Genomic DNA, 12529 nt, shown 5'->3' with positions numbered 1-12529 from the left:
TCATCTTTAAACTGGAGATAAAGCCAGGTATTGTGATCACACCTGTAGTCCCAGCACTCAGAGACTGAGGAGGAAGATGGCTGCATTTGAGCTCAGCCTAGGCAACTTAATGAGACCCTGTCTTGAATAAAAAATAGAAGAGGGCTGGGACAGAGCTCAGTGAGAAGAGCCTGGGTTTAATACCCCAGTACTGAAAAAAAAGAAACAGCCCTTCGAGATTGTCTTTTGCAGTCCTGGAGTTCTACAGATAAGAAAGCTGGGGGCTGGGAATTTAGCTCAGTGGTTTCATCGCCTGCTGTGCAAGCGCAAGGACCCAAGTTTGATCTCCTGTACCAAAAAAAAAAAAGAAAGCTGAGGCTCATGGGGCGGAGGGGTTTGACCAGAGCCACTGTGTGAGCAGCTGGAGAACCTGGGGCTCTGGCTCTCTCCATCTCACCAGGGTTTTGTCAGGAGCCAGGGAGTTTCTCCTCCTGGGTCGCAGGCCTTGGTGACTGAGGGCTCCTGCAGGAGGACTAGGACTAGAATGCTCCGTCCTAAATTCAGAACTTTTCTTTCCCTGTCCTAGAAAACAGCTGCAGGAAGAGGCCTTAGGGACGAAGCCTTTTAAACAGTAGAATTGCTGCGAGGATGGATGAACTAGAGGCATCCAGAAAAGGTGTTAGTGGGGGACTTTCTGAAAAGGATGCTTGAAGAGCCGAGTACAGGGATGTGCGGGACAGGCTCCAGCGTGTCGCATTGGTGCCCCCTTCTGGCTGGTAAACGACAGTTGGTGAAAGTGGTCTTTGGTGACTTGTTAACTTCATCAAAGTGAACTGTTGGCAGGGTGGGTCGTGAGCAGTTGGCATCCCTTGCCATAGGAGTAGATTTACTTTCCCTTTGAAAAGCTGGTGTTCAAGGTAGCAAGGTTGATATTTTCCTGGGCTAATGTTAGGATTCACAGACCTTGAGACAGGAGGAGCCTCCTTGATGTCTTCCTTCCCCTACCCACTTCTGACTTTTGACTGTTAAATTGGAGGTGCCAAGTGGAAGCTTATCAAACCTTTCATTTCCAAGTGGAAAAATTAGGAGGGGAGCATGCCCAGCACTTTCTTTTCAAGGTCTTTGCAGAAAGCCAATGAACTGCTTGAACAACCGTCTGGCTATAGTTTGCGCTGTTAACTACTGATGGTTTACTTAGTGTGCCAGGCCCTGTGTGCAGGGCTGGTGGCACAAAGGTGGATGGAGAGACTGTCCTGGGAGAGACACTAACGTAGCATTTTGGAGTCAGGTGAACCTAGCCTTGAGTCCTGGCCCCACCATTTATGACTGTCTGACCCCATTTCTTCATCTCTTAGATGAGGATAATTGTAATGACCTCACAGAGTTTTTTAAGTCATGTGACATAAGTGCCCAATAAATGGCTAAATTTAAAAATGTACGAACACAGATGCCAAGAAGAGGTTGCTATCTTGGCTTTCCTCACAATAAACTGCCCTGCTTTCTCCAGGGTGTACTTTTTCTTGAGACAGGGTCTCGCTATGTAGTTTGGATTGGTCTTAAATTCACTATGTAGCATAGGCTAGCCTTGAACTCATAACAGTCCCCCTGCCTCAGCCTCCCGAGAGCTGGGATTACAGGCATGAGCTACCACACCGCGCTTCCAGGGTGTACTTTTGTCTTGCTTTTTCCTCTTTCACTCATCCCAAGCTTGCTCTGCAGAGTCAGTTTCTCACTCTTCGCTTTTACTTTTTCAAATAAACTTTGCCACTGCTTTAAAAAAAAAAGGTACTCGGGCCGGGGATTTAGCTCAGTGGTTTCGCCACCTGCTGCGCAAGCGCAAGGACCCGAGTTTGTTCCCCAGTACCAAAACAAAAAAAAAGGTACTCACAGATTAGTGAGACAGATATAGAGAGACAGTTACAACTCAGTGTGATGGCAAGTATAGGAGGAGGGACATAGGGACCACAGGAGCCCAGGACTGTTAGCATGGAGCCGGTAAGAATGCTTCCTGGACCATTGTTTGTGACTTTCCTGGCCCTCTTTTCCTGCAGGCCTACTTTTTTGATGCACCAGAAATGGACCATCTCCCAACAGCTACAGCTACTCCTAACCAAACTGTTGCAGCAGCCAAGTTCAGCTAAGGAGAAAAGTAAGGTTATATTTGTATATTGTTGTGTGGTACAGTAGAAGATGAGCAGGTGCAGCACTTACTGTTAGGATCAAGAACAGAGAGGTCCAGATGCTTTGCCTACATTTCATGTAGGGGTGTGTGTGTGTGTGTGTGTGTGTGTGTGTGTGTGCGCGCGTGTGCATGTGCATGTGCATGTCTGAATATGTGTTCTTGTGGTGGAAAGCTTCAGGTTTGAAGTCCATCTGATATTGGCCTCCTAAGTTGGGGAACATGAGTTTTTCAGTCCTACTGTAAGAGAAGCCCCTGCCTTTGTCCTGCTGTCCCCCTTCCTTTCCTCCATATACCCTTTCCAGCAGCTCAACATGGGTTGGTTTCATAACCCTGGTAGTTTTTCCAGTATGTCTGTGGCTTCTCCTGCTGGCTCAGACCCTGAATTGACCCCTCTTAAATTACTCCTAGGCTTCTCCTCCAAAGCCTTCTAAACTTTTCATGCCTCATTTGTTCCTAGGGTCTCTGAGGTGATTCCACTGTCAATGGCTAGTACACTGGGTTAAAGAGCGTATGGGGGAAATACTCAACCTCAAGCCTTGCACATTGCTTGCTCCACATCTTTAGTTAACCCAGGCTGCAGCCATGCTGAACTTTGGTGTGTCTGTGGTGCTGGGGACTGAACCCAGGCCCTCACATGTGCTAGGCAAGCCTCTACCACTGAGCTACACCCTCCTTTTTGGAATAGATCATGTTAGATACTTCCAGTTCCAGTTGTCTGAGATGTTTCTACCCCTCCAACAGTCATACTTGCCTTGTGATCCTATTACATTTTGTATTACACACATATCACTCATCGTCCGTCTCTGTGTGCATCTGTCCATCCATTAATTTGTTCAGGCATTTAGTAATCCATTGGTCCTTTGTGTGCTAGTGGGTCTCCCCAGTGAGAACCAGCTCCATGAGAGTACCTTTCATTACCCACCCATACCCTGGTGTCATTGGTTGCTCAAACATTTGTGGAACAAATGAATGAAGCCACCCTTTGCACATGACCTCATTGTAGCCCAAGGACCTTTCCTGTGCTTTGTCATCACCAGCTGTGCTTTCTGCCCTAGCTGCCATCTCCCGGAGCAGTGGAGTATTATCTGTGCAAAGCCCAGGACTTTACTGTCAAGTAGAATTACAATTAAATCCTATTCCTACCATGTACTAGCAGTGTGCCTCGGCCAAGGGGCCTACTCTCTTTGACCCTTAGCTAATTATCTATAAAGTAAGGATAATACATCTTGTATTACAAGATCAGGCACCTGCCTATAATCCCAGCTACTTGAGAGGCTAAGACAAGCGCAACACATGTTTGAGCCCAGCCTGGGTAATTTACAACTTAGCGAGACCCTGTCTTAAAGGAAGAAATAAAAATAGCTGGGGATATAGGTCAGTGTGAAGACCCTGGGTTCAATCCCACACGCCTCCCCCCAAACATAGTGAAGATTAGAGATAGTGTTTATAAAAGCTCCTGGCACACACTTGCTCATAACACTTTTAATTCCAGCATTCAGGAGACTGAGGCAGGAGGCTCATGAGTTCAAGGTCAGCCTGGACCACACATTGAGACTTTGTCTCAACCCTTTCCCCCAAAAAAACCAGCCCCATTGTTAGACCAAGAATGTATATGGAAATTTGGTGGTTCCCACTGATTTTACTTTGATCCTTTACTTCTTTTTTTTTTTCTTGGTACAGGGGATCAAACTCAGGACCTTGCGGTTGTGAGGTAGGCATGGTGCCACTGAGCTAAATCCTTGGCCCCTTTATTTCCTTTTTGAAATAAAGGAAGAGGAATTCAGGTTGCAGGTCCTGCAGTCCACAAAATGTGACTGGTCAAAGCTGCCTTGGCCAGGGATTTAGCTCTGTGGTTCCGCCGTCTGCCTTGCAAGCACAAGGACCCGAGTTCCATCCCCAGTACAAAAAAAAAAAGCTGCCTCTGGGCCCAGCCTGGGTGACTTAACGAGACCCTGTCTCAAAAAAATAAAAAAGGCCCTAGATTCAATCCCCAGTACCACGAAAACCAAATGATGATATATTTGAAAATAAATAATTGTAGAACCACACACACAAAAAAGGCTGCCTCTGGGGCCCTTGTTGGTAGGACATTCTCCCTGGTGAGTGGACTGAGCAGGGAACTATTGTAAACTGCCACAGGCCGTTGCTCTCCCTTCCTCTTTTCTCACAGGTGTGTGGTGTTAAAATCCAAGAAGTTCAAAGCCCTGGAGACAGTATGGTATTTCCCCCTCATCTTACAATAAGGAACCCAAGACCTTACCCAGGGCTGCCAGAGTTTGGTGCAGACTGATATGTGTGCATCTCATTTCATTTTATGAAACACTGTCCCGGTCCCTCTTGTTGCTATTCTTTTTTTATTTTTATTTTTTTCTCGTTGCTATTCTTACCAGCCCTGTCCACCTCACTATACAGATGAGGCCAGAGTAAGTCAGTTGCCTGAGATCTATCGCTTAGAGGCAGAGCTGGGATTGACTTTGGGTCTTGGGGAGATATTTTCTGAGTTTTTCCACTCTCCCATTTGTTGGGATGATACTCTTTTTACCTCTAAAACTCTCTGCTGCACTGCTGGCATTTGGCTTTTTTTAGAGCCCTCCTTTGCTGCTCTAGCAATGCTGTGGCTCTGAGATCCCCACACTTCTTGACTACATTCTTCTAAGTCACAAGTTTGAGTCTGACGTGACTATTCTGTTGCTGCCCTGTAATAGCACCAAAGATTTAGCTCTTTATGGTTCCTGGGGGTAGGGCATGGGGGCATTGCTCAGCTTGTTCCTCTCCTTCAGGTATGGGCCAGGCCTGGGGCCTCATCCAAATGCTGCACTGCGGGAAGAGCTTCCCAGCTCACGTGGCACCAGCAGGACTCAGTTCGTTGTAGCTTGTTAGGATAAGGGCCACCTTGCTGACTCTCCAGTGGAGGCCACCCTCAGTTCCTTGTCTGGTGGCCTCTTCATCTGATGGCTGTTTCATCAAAGCCATAAAGGGAGAGTCAGTAGGGAGTCTCTTAGCAAGACAAAGTTACAGTCTCATAAACTTGAAAATGACAGTTATCACATAGCTGTATTCTGTTGGTTAGAAGCAAATGACACTCAGGAGAAGGGGATGACATGGGGCATGAATGCCTTGGATTGTTGCAGCCATTTTCAAGTCTTTTCCACAAGCACAAACTGTTGTAGTATGTGTATATTTGAAATATCTGCATATACCTTTGTCCATTTAGTAGCTATTAAAGCTTAGTTCTTTATTTTTTATGAAATATAAGTAGAAGTTCTCATAGCTCCTTTCACTGCCTCAGCAGGTTAGTTTTGGAGCCTCTTGCCATGGAATAAGCAATTGGTAGTTCTGTGCATCACGGTTAATTGTCTGTACCCTTGTTCTGCAGATGGACTCCAGTGATTGTTGGCAAAGAAGGCCCCAGGGCACAGTGGGCCCCTTCGTGGCACTGAAGGCCAAAGGAAGGAGACAAAGTCTTACTTGACTTGGCCTCTGCAGTGCCCAGCCCATTTCCCCTTCATAGTGGGAGGATGGGCTCAGGGCCACCCTTTACCCTTGTCATTCCCACCTTTATTGACAGTGCTCTGGCCTCTGTGGGCCAGGCCTTGGGGACCTAGAAAATCAGATTCAGCCTTGGCCTCATGGTGGGGTGAACAGCCTACTAGATAATGCCATGTGGTATGAAAAGTGCCTCAGGCATGTTGTCAACTGAGCACTGTGTGACTCAGGTGGCTGCAAGGGCTGAGAGTGGGAGTTCTTGCTAGAACTAGGTCCTGAAGGTTGAGTAGCAGACAGATAGCCAGCTTCAGGCTGATCAAGGGAACATGGTGGGTGACACCATGTGTGTCCCAGGAGCACAGTTGCCTGGACCTCTTCTTGGCCCAAGATACCCTACATCAAACTTGTGAGGGTTCTTTTGACGTCCTGCTGAGTGAGACTGCAGTTCCTTCTTTACCTTTCCTTGTAAAGTCTCCAGTCCAAGAACCACAGCTGCTGTAACCTGTGGGAATCAAGCAGAGTCCAAGGAGAGCCGGCCTCTTGGGGTCCTTGAACTCAATCTTTGACTCCATAGACTTGCTCAGATCTGTAAACTTAGGTGTCAGCATCTCCATCTGGGCGTCATGTCTTCAAATGAGAGAGACGAACAGCTCCTTTGCAGCCTCCCTGACAGAAGCATCCATCGCTTTGCCAAGAAGAGAGGCTGTCCAGGCCCTGGGTGCTGCAGACCTGTGAGCTGGCCGTGCCTTCTGCTGTAATCTCTGGACTCAAGCTCTCACCAAAATAGAATGGCTTCTAATTTCCATGAAAATCTTCCCCATGTAAATCTCTGTACATTGGCAGCCTTAGCCTGGAACTGGTTTCTGGGAGAGCTTTAACTGTTTCTCTCCCTGAAACCTCGGAATCCCAGGGGAGCTTCTGACTACTTGTAAGTAGGGAATCTCCTCCTGCATTGAGTCACTGACGTGGCATGAAAAATGTCTGGCTTCTGTCCTTCCTTCTTCACTAACTTCCTGTCTGGGGGTATTGCGTATTTCTTCTGTGAGCCAGGACCCTGGTACAGCCTGGAAAGTGGACCTGGGAAGCTCAGCTTTAGCTTGAAGCGTGGAACCTGTGAAGGGCCAAGCCCAGAGCTGGCTGCCTTCCCGTGGGTGGTGACGAGTGCCTCAGTCTGGAGGCTTCCAGCGGATAATTGTACTGCAGTGTGATAAGGGTGTTAATAATAGATGAACAAAGGACTTCTGGAGAGTCCTTTGTAATTAAAACCCTCCTGATTTGATATACAGGATCTGCATGTAATTATCTCTTTACTTGCTCATGTTGAGAGTGTTCACTTTATAAGCCACTTTGCTGGGTTTATACACATCAATTCTTTAATTCTAAAATCAGCTTTAACCCAGTGCTGTAATCTCCGCTAACACAGCATCCAGACTGCATGCGGTCACACATCACTGATACTGCTTTCCATCCTCTCCACAGGTCTGATGTGCCCCTGCCCGGAGAATGCATTTTCAGCCTCTGGGATGTTTCTTTCTGGGTTTTTTTTTTACCTCTAGTACTGGGGATCGAACTCAGGACTTTGTGCTTGCAAGGCAGGCGTGGTGCCACTGAGCTAAATCCCCAGCCCTCTTTCTCAGTTTTCTTTGTTCCTTTTCTTAAAGGTAGATTGGGGGAACCTGGGACAGGAAATGAGTTAATACAGTAACTTTTTATTCTTTTTAACTTAATGGAAAATTTTAACAGACAAAAGTAGAATAAATAGTAAATGCAAACTTACTACTTGTCTTATACTAATTATTTTGTACTGATTGTTTCAGCAGTTGCCAACCTGGGCAGTATTGGTTTATCCATGCACACATCTATTCCCCACATCTTTCCTCCACATTGTTTTGAAGCAAATCTAAGGTTCCATTATTTCATCCATACATATTTAAATTCTTAAAACACAGCTATAATACCATAATCACATCTAAAAATAGCAAATAGCAAATATACAGCAGTGCTTGAATTTCGGAATATTTTTCAAATATCATAGCTAGGCATGGTGGTGCACACCTGTAATCCCAGCACTTGAATGGCTGAGACAGGAGGATCACTGCAAGTTCAAGGCCAGCCTGGGCTACACAGCAAGACCCCGTCTCATAAAACTGAAGAAGAAAAAAAAAAGAATACTTTTCAAATATCTTAACTTTTTTTCAACTTGTTTGATTCAGATCCAAAAAAGGTCCACTTATTGTATGTGGTTGATATGCTTAAATTATAGATTCCTGCTTTGACTCTCTTTTCCCTTGTCACTTGTTTGTTGAGGAATCATTTATCTTACAGTTTCTCACTGTATGGATTTTGCTGATTATCTCTGCATGATTCATGTAACATGTTCCTCTGCTGTCTGAATTACTGTTTGGATCTAAAAGCTCAATCAGATTCTTTGTTTCTTTTTTTTTTTTTGGCAAGACCACTTGATGTGAGTCGTTAGATTCTTCCCTCCCAAACTCATTACATGTATGTCTAATTATCTCTCTTTGATGTTAGTGACCAATAGCAACCAAAGCTTAAATCTGTTTCCATTAGGGCTTTTAAAATGGTGATATTTCAGTTTCATCTTTTTATTTATTAACTAGAATACTACTTTAGTAAAAACAGACTTTATCTACTATTTGGTAATTTATATGAGAAAGACAAGAGAGATGATTCCTCTTCTTTATTTATCTTCTTTCAGAGCAGTAGTTAGTTCACCAGAACTCTTTGTCAGTGCTCCATCTGCTGCAGTATGTTGCAGGTGTTACCTTTACTGATGTTTGTCCCATCTTTGGCCATTGGGAGCCTCTTTGGTTGGCTCCTGAGTCTTGCTGACATGCAGTCTCCTATGGAAAAATGTTCCAGCCTCATTTTGAACATTTCTTCTTGTAGCCCAAGCCATTTCTCTGAGGTGTTCTGGTTCCTTTTGGTGGAGAAGAGGTATTTCAAAGGCACAAGCTAGATGCCGGCGACACTCACTGCAGTGGCTTGGGCTTTGTTTTCAGGCATGTTCAGTGTTCAGAGCCAGGAAGTATGTTTGTTTGCTTGTTTATTTGCTTTTGAAAGAAGATACATTGTGAGTTCCCACTGATGCTTCCAGTTCCTGTTTAATAGTACAAGAGTTTTACTAAATGCGTTTATATTATATCTGCATCTACTTCTGCCTTACCAAGAATCTCGTGTCTCAGTGACACCAGTGTGAGAGTTAGAGAATCCAGTAAGTACTTACTTGTTTTATGTCCCATATACTCACAACAGTCTAACTAATCATAACAGCATCAGTACTACCATTAATTACTGGAAAGATTATTTTAAAATCTCCCAAGAATTTTATTTTTCTTTACATTCTGGAATGCCCTAATTCCCTTCCTTTCCTTGTCTACTTGGCACTTTTTTTTTTTTTTTTTTTTTTTGAGAATTCAGGCTGACCTTGAACTCACTATGTAGCCCAGGTTGGCCTCAAACTCACAGTGATCCTCCTGCCTCAGCCTCCCAAGTGCTGGGATTACACACATGCGCCAACACACCTGGCAGCAATTTCTTAGTGATTCTTCTGGGCCCACTTCAGATATGCTTTTCTTGTCCAGGTAATATTACTTCCTTCTCTCTGCTATTCTACAGCTCTTTGTATGTTCTTGGCAATTTGCTTATTTACTGGACTTCGTAGACTGCGGTTTCCTCAGGGCAGGGCTTTACTCACCAGTACAGCCCCAGCACCCAGCAGACACTCAGAGAAAACTTGATTTTAAACAAATAATAGCTGGTGTGCGTATCATGTGGCACGCAGAACTTTCCTGGCCAAGCTGCTTGGGAGATGTTTTCTTGGGAGGTGCCATTGACTGAGAGTCTATTCTGTGCTAGATACCTAGGTCCTGGGGTGTACAATGGAGTATTGTCCTCACATTTCCAGATTCTGCATCCCAATTTTTATTTTATTGTATTTTATTTAGTTAATTTTTGTTTTTTTAAGACAGGGTCTCACTATGTATTTCAGGCTGGCCTTGAACTCACTATGTAGCCTACGCTGGTCTCGAACTTATGGCTATCCTCCAGCCTCAGCCTCCTAAGTGCTGGCCCTAGTTTTATATCTCATGCACACAGACTAGAAGGCCCTTCACCATAGAGCATCGTAACCATAGGACCTTCTTATTGGAACTCTCCAGGCCAGGCTTAAGTGTGGGACCGTGACAAGGGAAAGGGCAGGGAACGCCTGTGCCATGGCTGGGCCACCCAGGATGGGCAGCCTGAGTCGGGTCTTAGGCCGAGAAGATGGAGAAGCAGTCTTTGAGAGGAAAGGAAGTGCTGGCTGTTGGTGACATTATGGACCATTTTGGCACAAAGGAAAGTGTCATCTTTTTTCTACCCTGTGTCCTAAGAGCTGGGAATTCCTGATCTCTTCCCGGCGGGCCACCCATTAAAAGCTGATAGCAGGAGGAGGGAATTTTCTGCCTTCAAATGCTTCTGTAATGTTTTGTTGGTTTTTTTTGTACTGGAGATCAAACTCAGGACCTTGCACTTTCGAGGCAGGTGGCAGAACCACTGAGCTAAATCCCTGGCCCTGTAATCTTGATATTAATATAGAGCAGACAGGAAGAAAGATGAGAGAAAAATCTTGAAAATAAAATCCTCAGTGCTCGTTGTGGACTGCTTTTGACCTGACCTTTATTTAGCATTTCAGAAACCCCAGTTGATGGCTACTAGTCAGTCAGGGCTTTCCTGCCAGCAGATTACAGCTTCCTTCCTTCAGCAGCCACTGTCCACAGATTTTTGCTGGCCATGGGCAGGTGCCCTGGCCTCCACTTCACCTCCACAGTGGGGCCCCGTGCAGATGTCTGCGTGTAGCTCTGTCCCGGGACATCTCAGGAAGCCTGGGCTCATTGTTGTGGGGGCAGGGGGTCTTGCAGTAGGAGCCCTTTGTGGCCACACTGCTCTGTCTCCCCTGGATTTAACGTTGTCTTGAGCCCCTCTTCCCACGCCCCCATCTCTTGCACATCCCCATGTGGGTACCCCTACCTCATTATACCCCAAACTAAACTCCGTGTATTTTCCTAGCTCACTGAATGCACTACACTGTCCCTGGCTTCAGCCTAGGTTAGTCTTCATGATGCACTATCACAGTAATGAACGATTACAATTAAACAATGTTTTATGTGTTTGATCACCTTGTTGAATTCTCTTCTATAATTCTTTGCTGAATTCTCTATAAGTTTGAGAGTTGGGACAGTGTCTGCATTGTTCATCCTGGTGCCTAGCGCCTTGGACAGTGCTTAGCACATAAGGCTTCAATAAATACTTGATGGATTCATTAAGAAATCTACCCAGTCACCCAAGCCAGAAACACAGACATCAATGTAGATTTTTCCTTCTCACCTTCCACATCTTATCAGACAGCAAGAGTGACCTTTGAAATACTTCTCAAACCTGTCCTATGTTTATCAGACCCAGAATTCACAGTTGGACCATCTCTTTTCTCTTCCTCCTTCTAACGTATCTTGTTTTCATCCATAGGAGTCTTTTGAAAATATACTGGATCATGCCTTTGACTGTATTACTTTCCTTCTTTTGGGGGCATGGGTTATTTTGAGACAGGATCTTGCCATGTAGCCCAGGCCCTCCTTGAACTCATTACATCGCTGAGGCTTGCCTCAAACTCATCTTCCTGCCTTAGCCTCCCTAGTGCTGGGATTACAGGCATGCTCACTTCCTTACTTAAAAGGATGTGGTGATGCATGCCTGTAATCCTAGCACTGTGGGAGGCTGAGGCAGTTGGAGCCCAACCTGGGCAACTTACCAGGACTGTCTCAAAAAGAGAAAGGGTTGGAATAGAGCTCAGTATGAAGGCCCTGGCTTCAATCCCCAGTATTGTCAAAAAAACACACCAAACTTTTATTTTGGGCCCCCTTGTCTAAAGAAGAAAATCCAAACTCCCTGGATTGCAGTGATCTGACCCTGCCCAGTTTGTCCTGCTTCATGTCCTTGGGTTTCAAACACCACACACACACAGATTTCCATTACCCAGATCTTTAAGTTCCTCTGCATCCACTTTATTGCTCTTGCTCTAGTGCCTAACGCAGAGCTCCCAGAGAAGAGAGAGAAGATGGGCGAAGGTTAGTGTGGGGGATCTGGGTGGCATAAGGTCCCCGGATTTCCACGGAAACAGGAAAACTTTTTAAAAAGTCAGCTCTCCACCAACAGTGATTTCTACTTTGAGCACAGAAGTTAGGGCTCAAGGCTCAAGATTTTGGGAGTTAGTGGTTAAACTTTAAACATTAATCATCCTTTTCTACAATGCAGCTCTCCTTTTTAAGGGAGAAGCTCTGACTTGAAAGTTAACTGTTTTGTTTTTCAGTTTTCTTTCATATACTGAGGAGCGTGGTTCTTCTGGACCTGGTATCCACTGCAGGAAAGCAGAGTGGCCAAAGCCAGCAGGAAATGGACAGATGGCTCCACACTGAAGCTCATTGTCTATTTAATAAACAAATTAAATGCTGGGCTGGGGGGGTGGCTCAGTGGTAGAGCGCTTGCCTAGCATGCCTGAGGCCCTGGGTTTGATTCCCCAGCGCCACAAAATGACAGCAACCAAAACAAAAATTAAATATTGTTCTGCACACGTTTCTGTCTGCTCTTCTTTTCCACCCATTGATTGCCACCCTAAGTGCTGATTGGGAGTGAAACGCGAGGGAGTGGATCCACCATGCACATTCCCTCCCAGTCACCTCCCAGTTAGATGACTGGGCTTTACTGTGGAGCCACTTCCAACACTTGAACTTCCGCTATCCTTCTCTGAATTATGTTCATATCACCTGCCTTGGCATCCTCCTCACTGCAACTGCTTGCCCTCCTGAAGTAGTCGAACAAAGGAAT

The 12529-nt window shown here is 45.4% G+C and overlaps 1 protein-coding gene across 6 annotated transcripts in view; it reads left to right on the top strand.

Annotated features, from left to right (window-relative positions):
* Yipf1 (Yip1 domain family member 1) overlaps positions 1 to 12275 on the top strand; it is a 51930-nt gene extending 39655 nt beyond the window's left edge. The window contains exons 9-10 of one of the 6 annotated variants that reach the window (XM_004874659.3): positions 2031 to 2128; positions 12015 to 12275. In XM_004874659.3, coding sequence (XP_004874716.1) covers positions 2031 to 2120 — 90 coding nt within the window. In that variant the 3' untranslated portion in view covers positions 2121 to 2128; positions 12015 to 12275. The other 5 variants (XM_021252082.2, XM_021252081.2, XM_021252080.2 and 2 more) reach the window with 5 other exon arrangements.
* The last annotated feature ends 254 nt before the right edge of the window (positions 12276 to 12529 follow it).

This window comes from Heterocephalus glaber, unplaced genomic scaffold (assembly GCF_053883595.1).
Source record: "Heterocephalus glaber isolate CG9 unplaced genomic scaffold, H.glaber_assembly_v1.0 deba00001449, whole genome shotgun sequence".
NCBI classification, from domain to species: domain Eukaryota; kingdom Metazoa; phylum Chordata; class Mammalia; order Rodentia; family Bathyergidae; genus Heterocephalus; species Heterocephalus glaber.
Note: the sequence above shows the minus strand (reverse complement) of the source record. Positions and strands in the feature narration are given on the sequence as shown.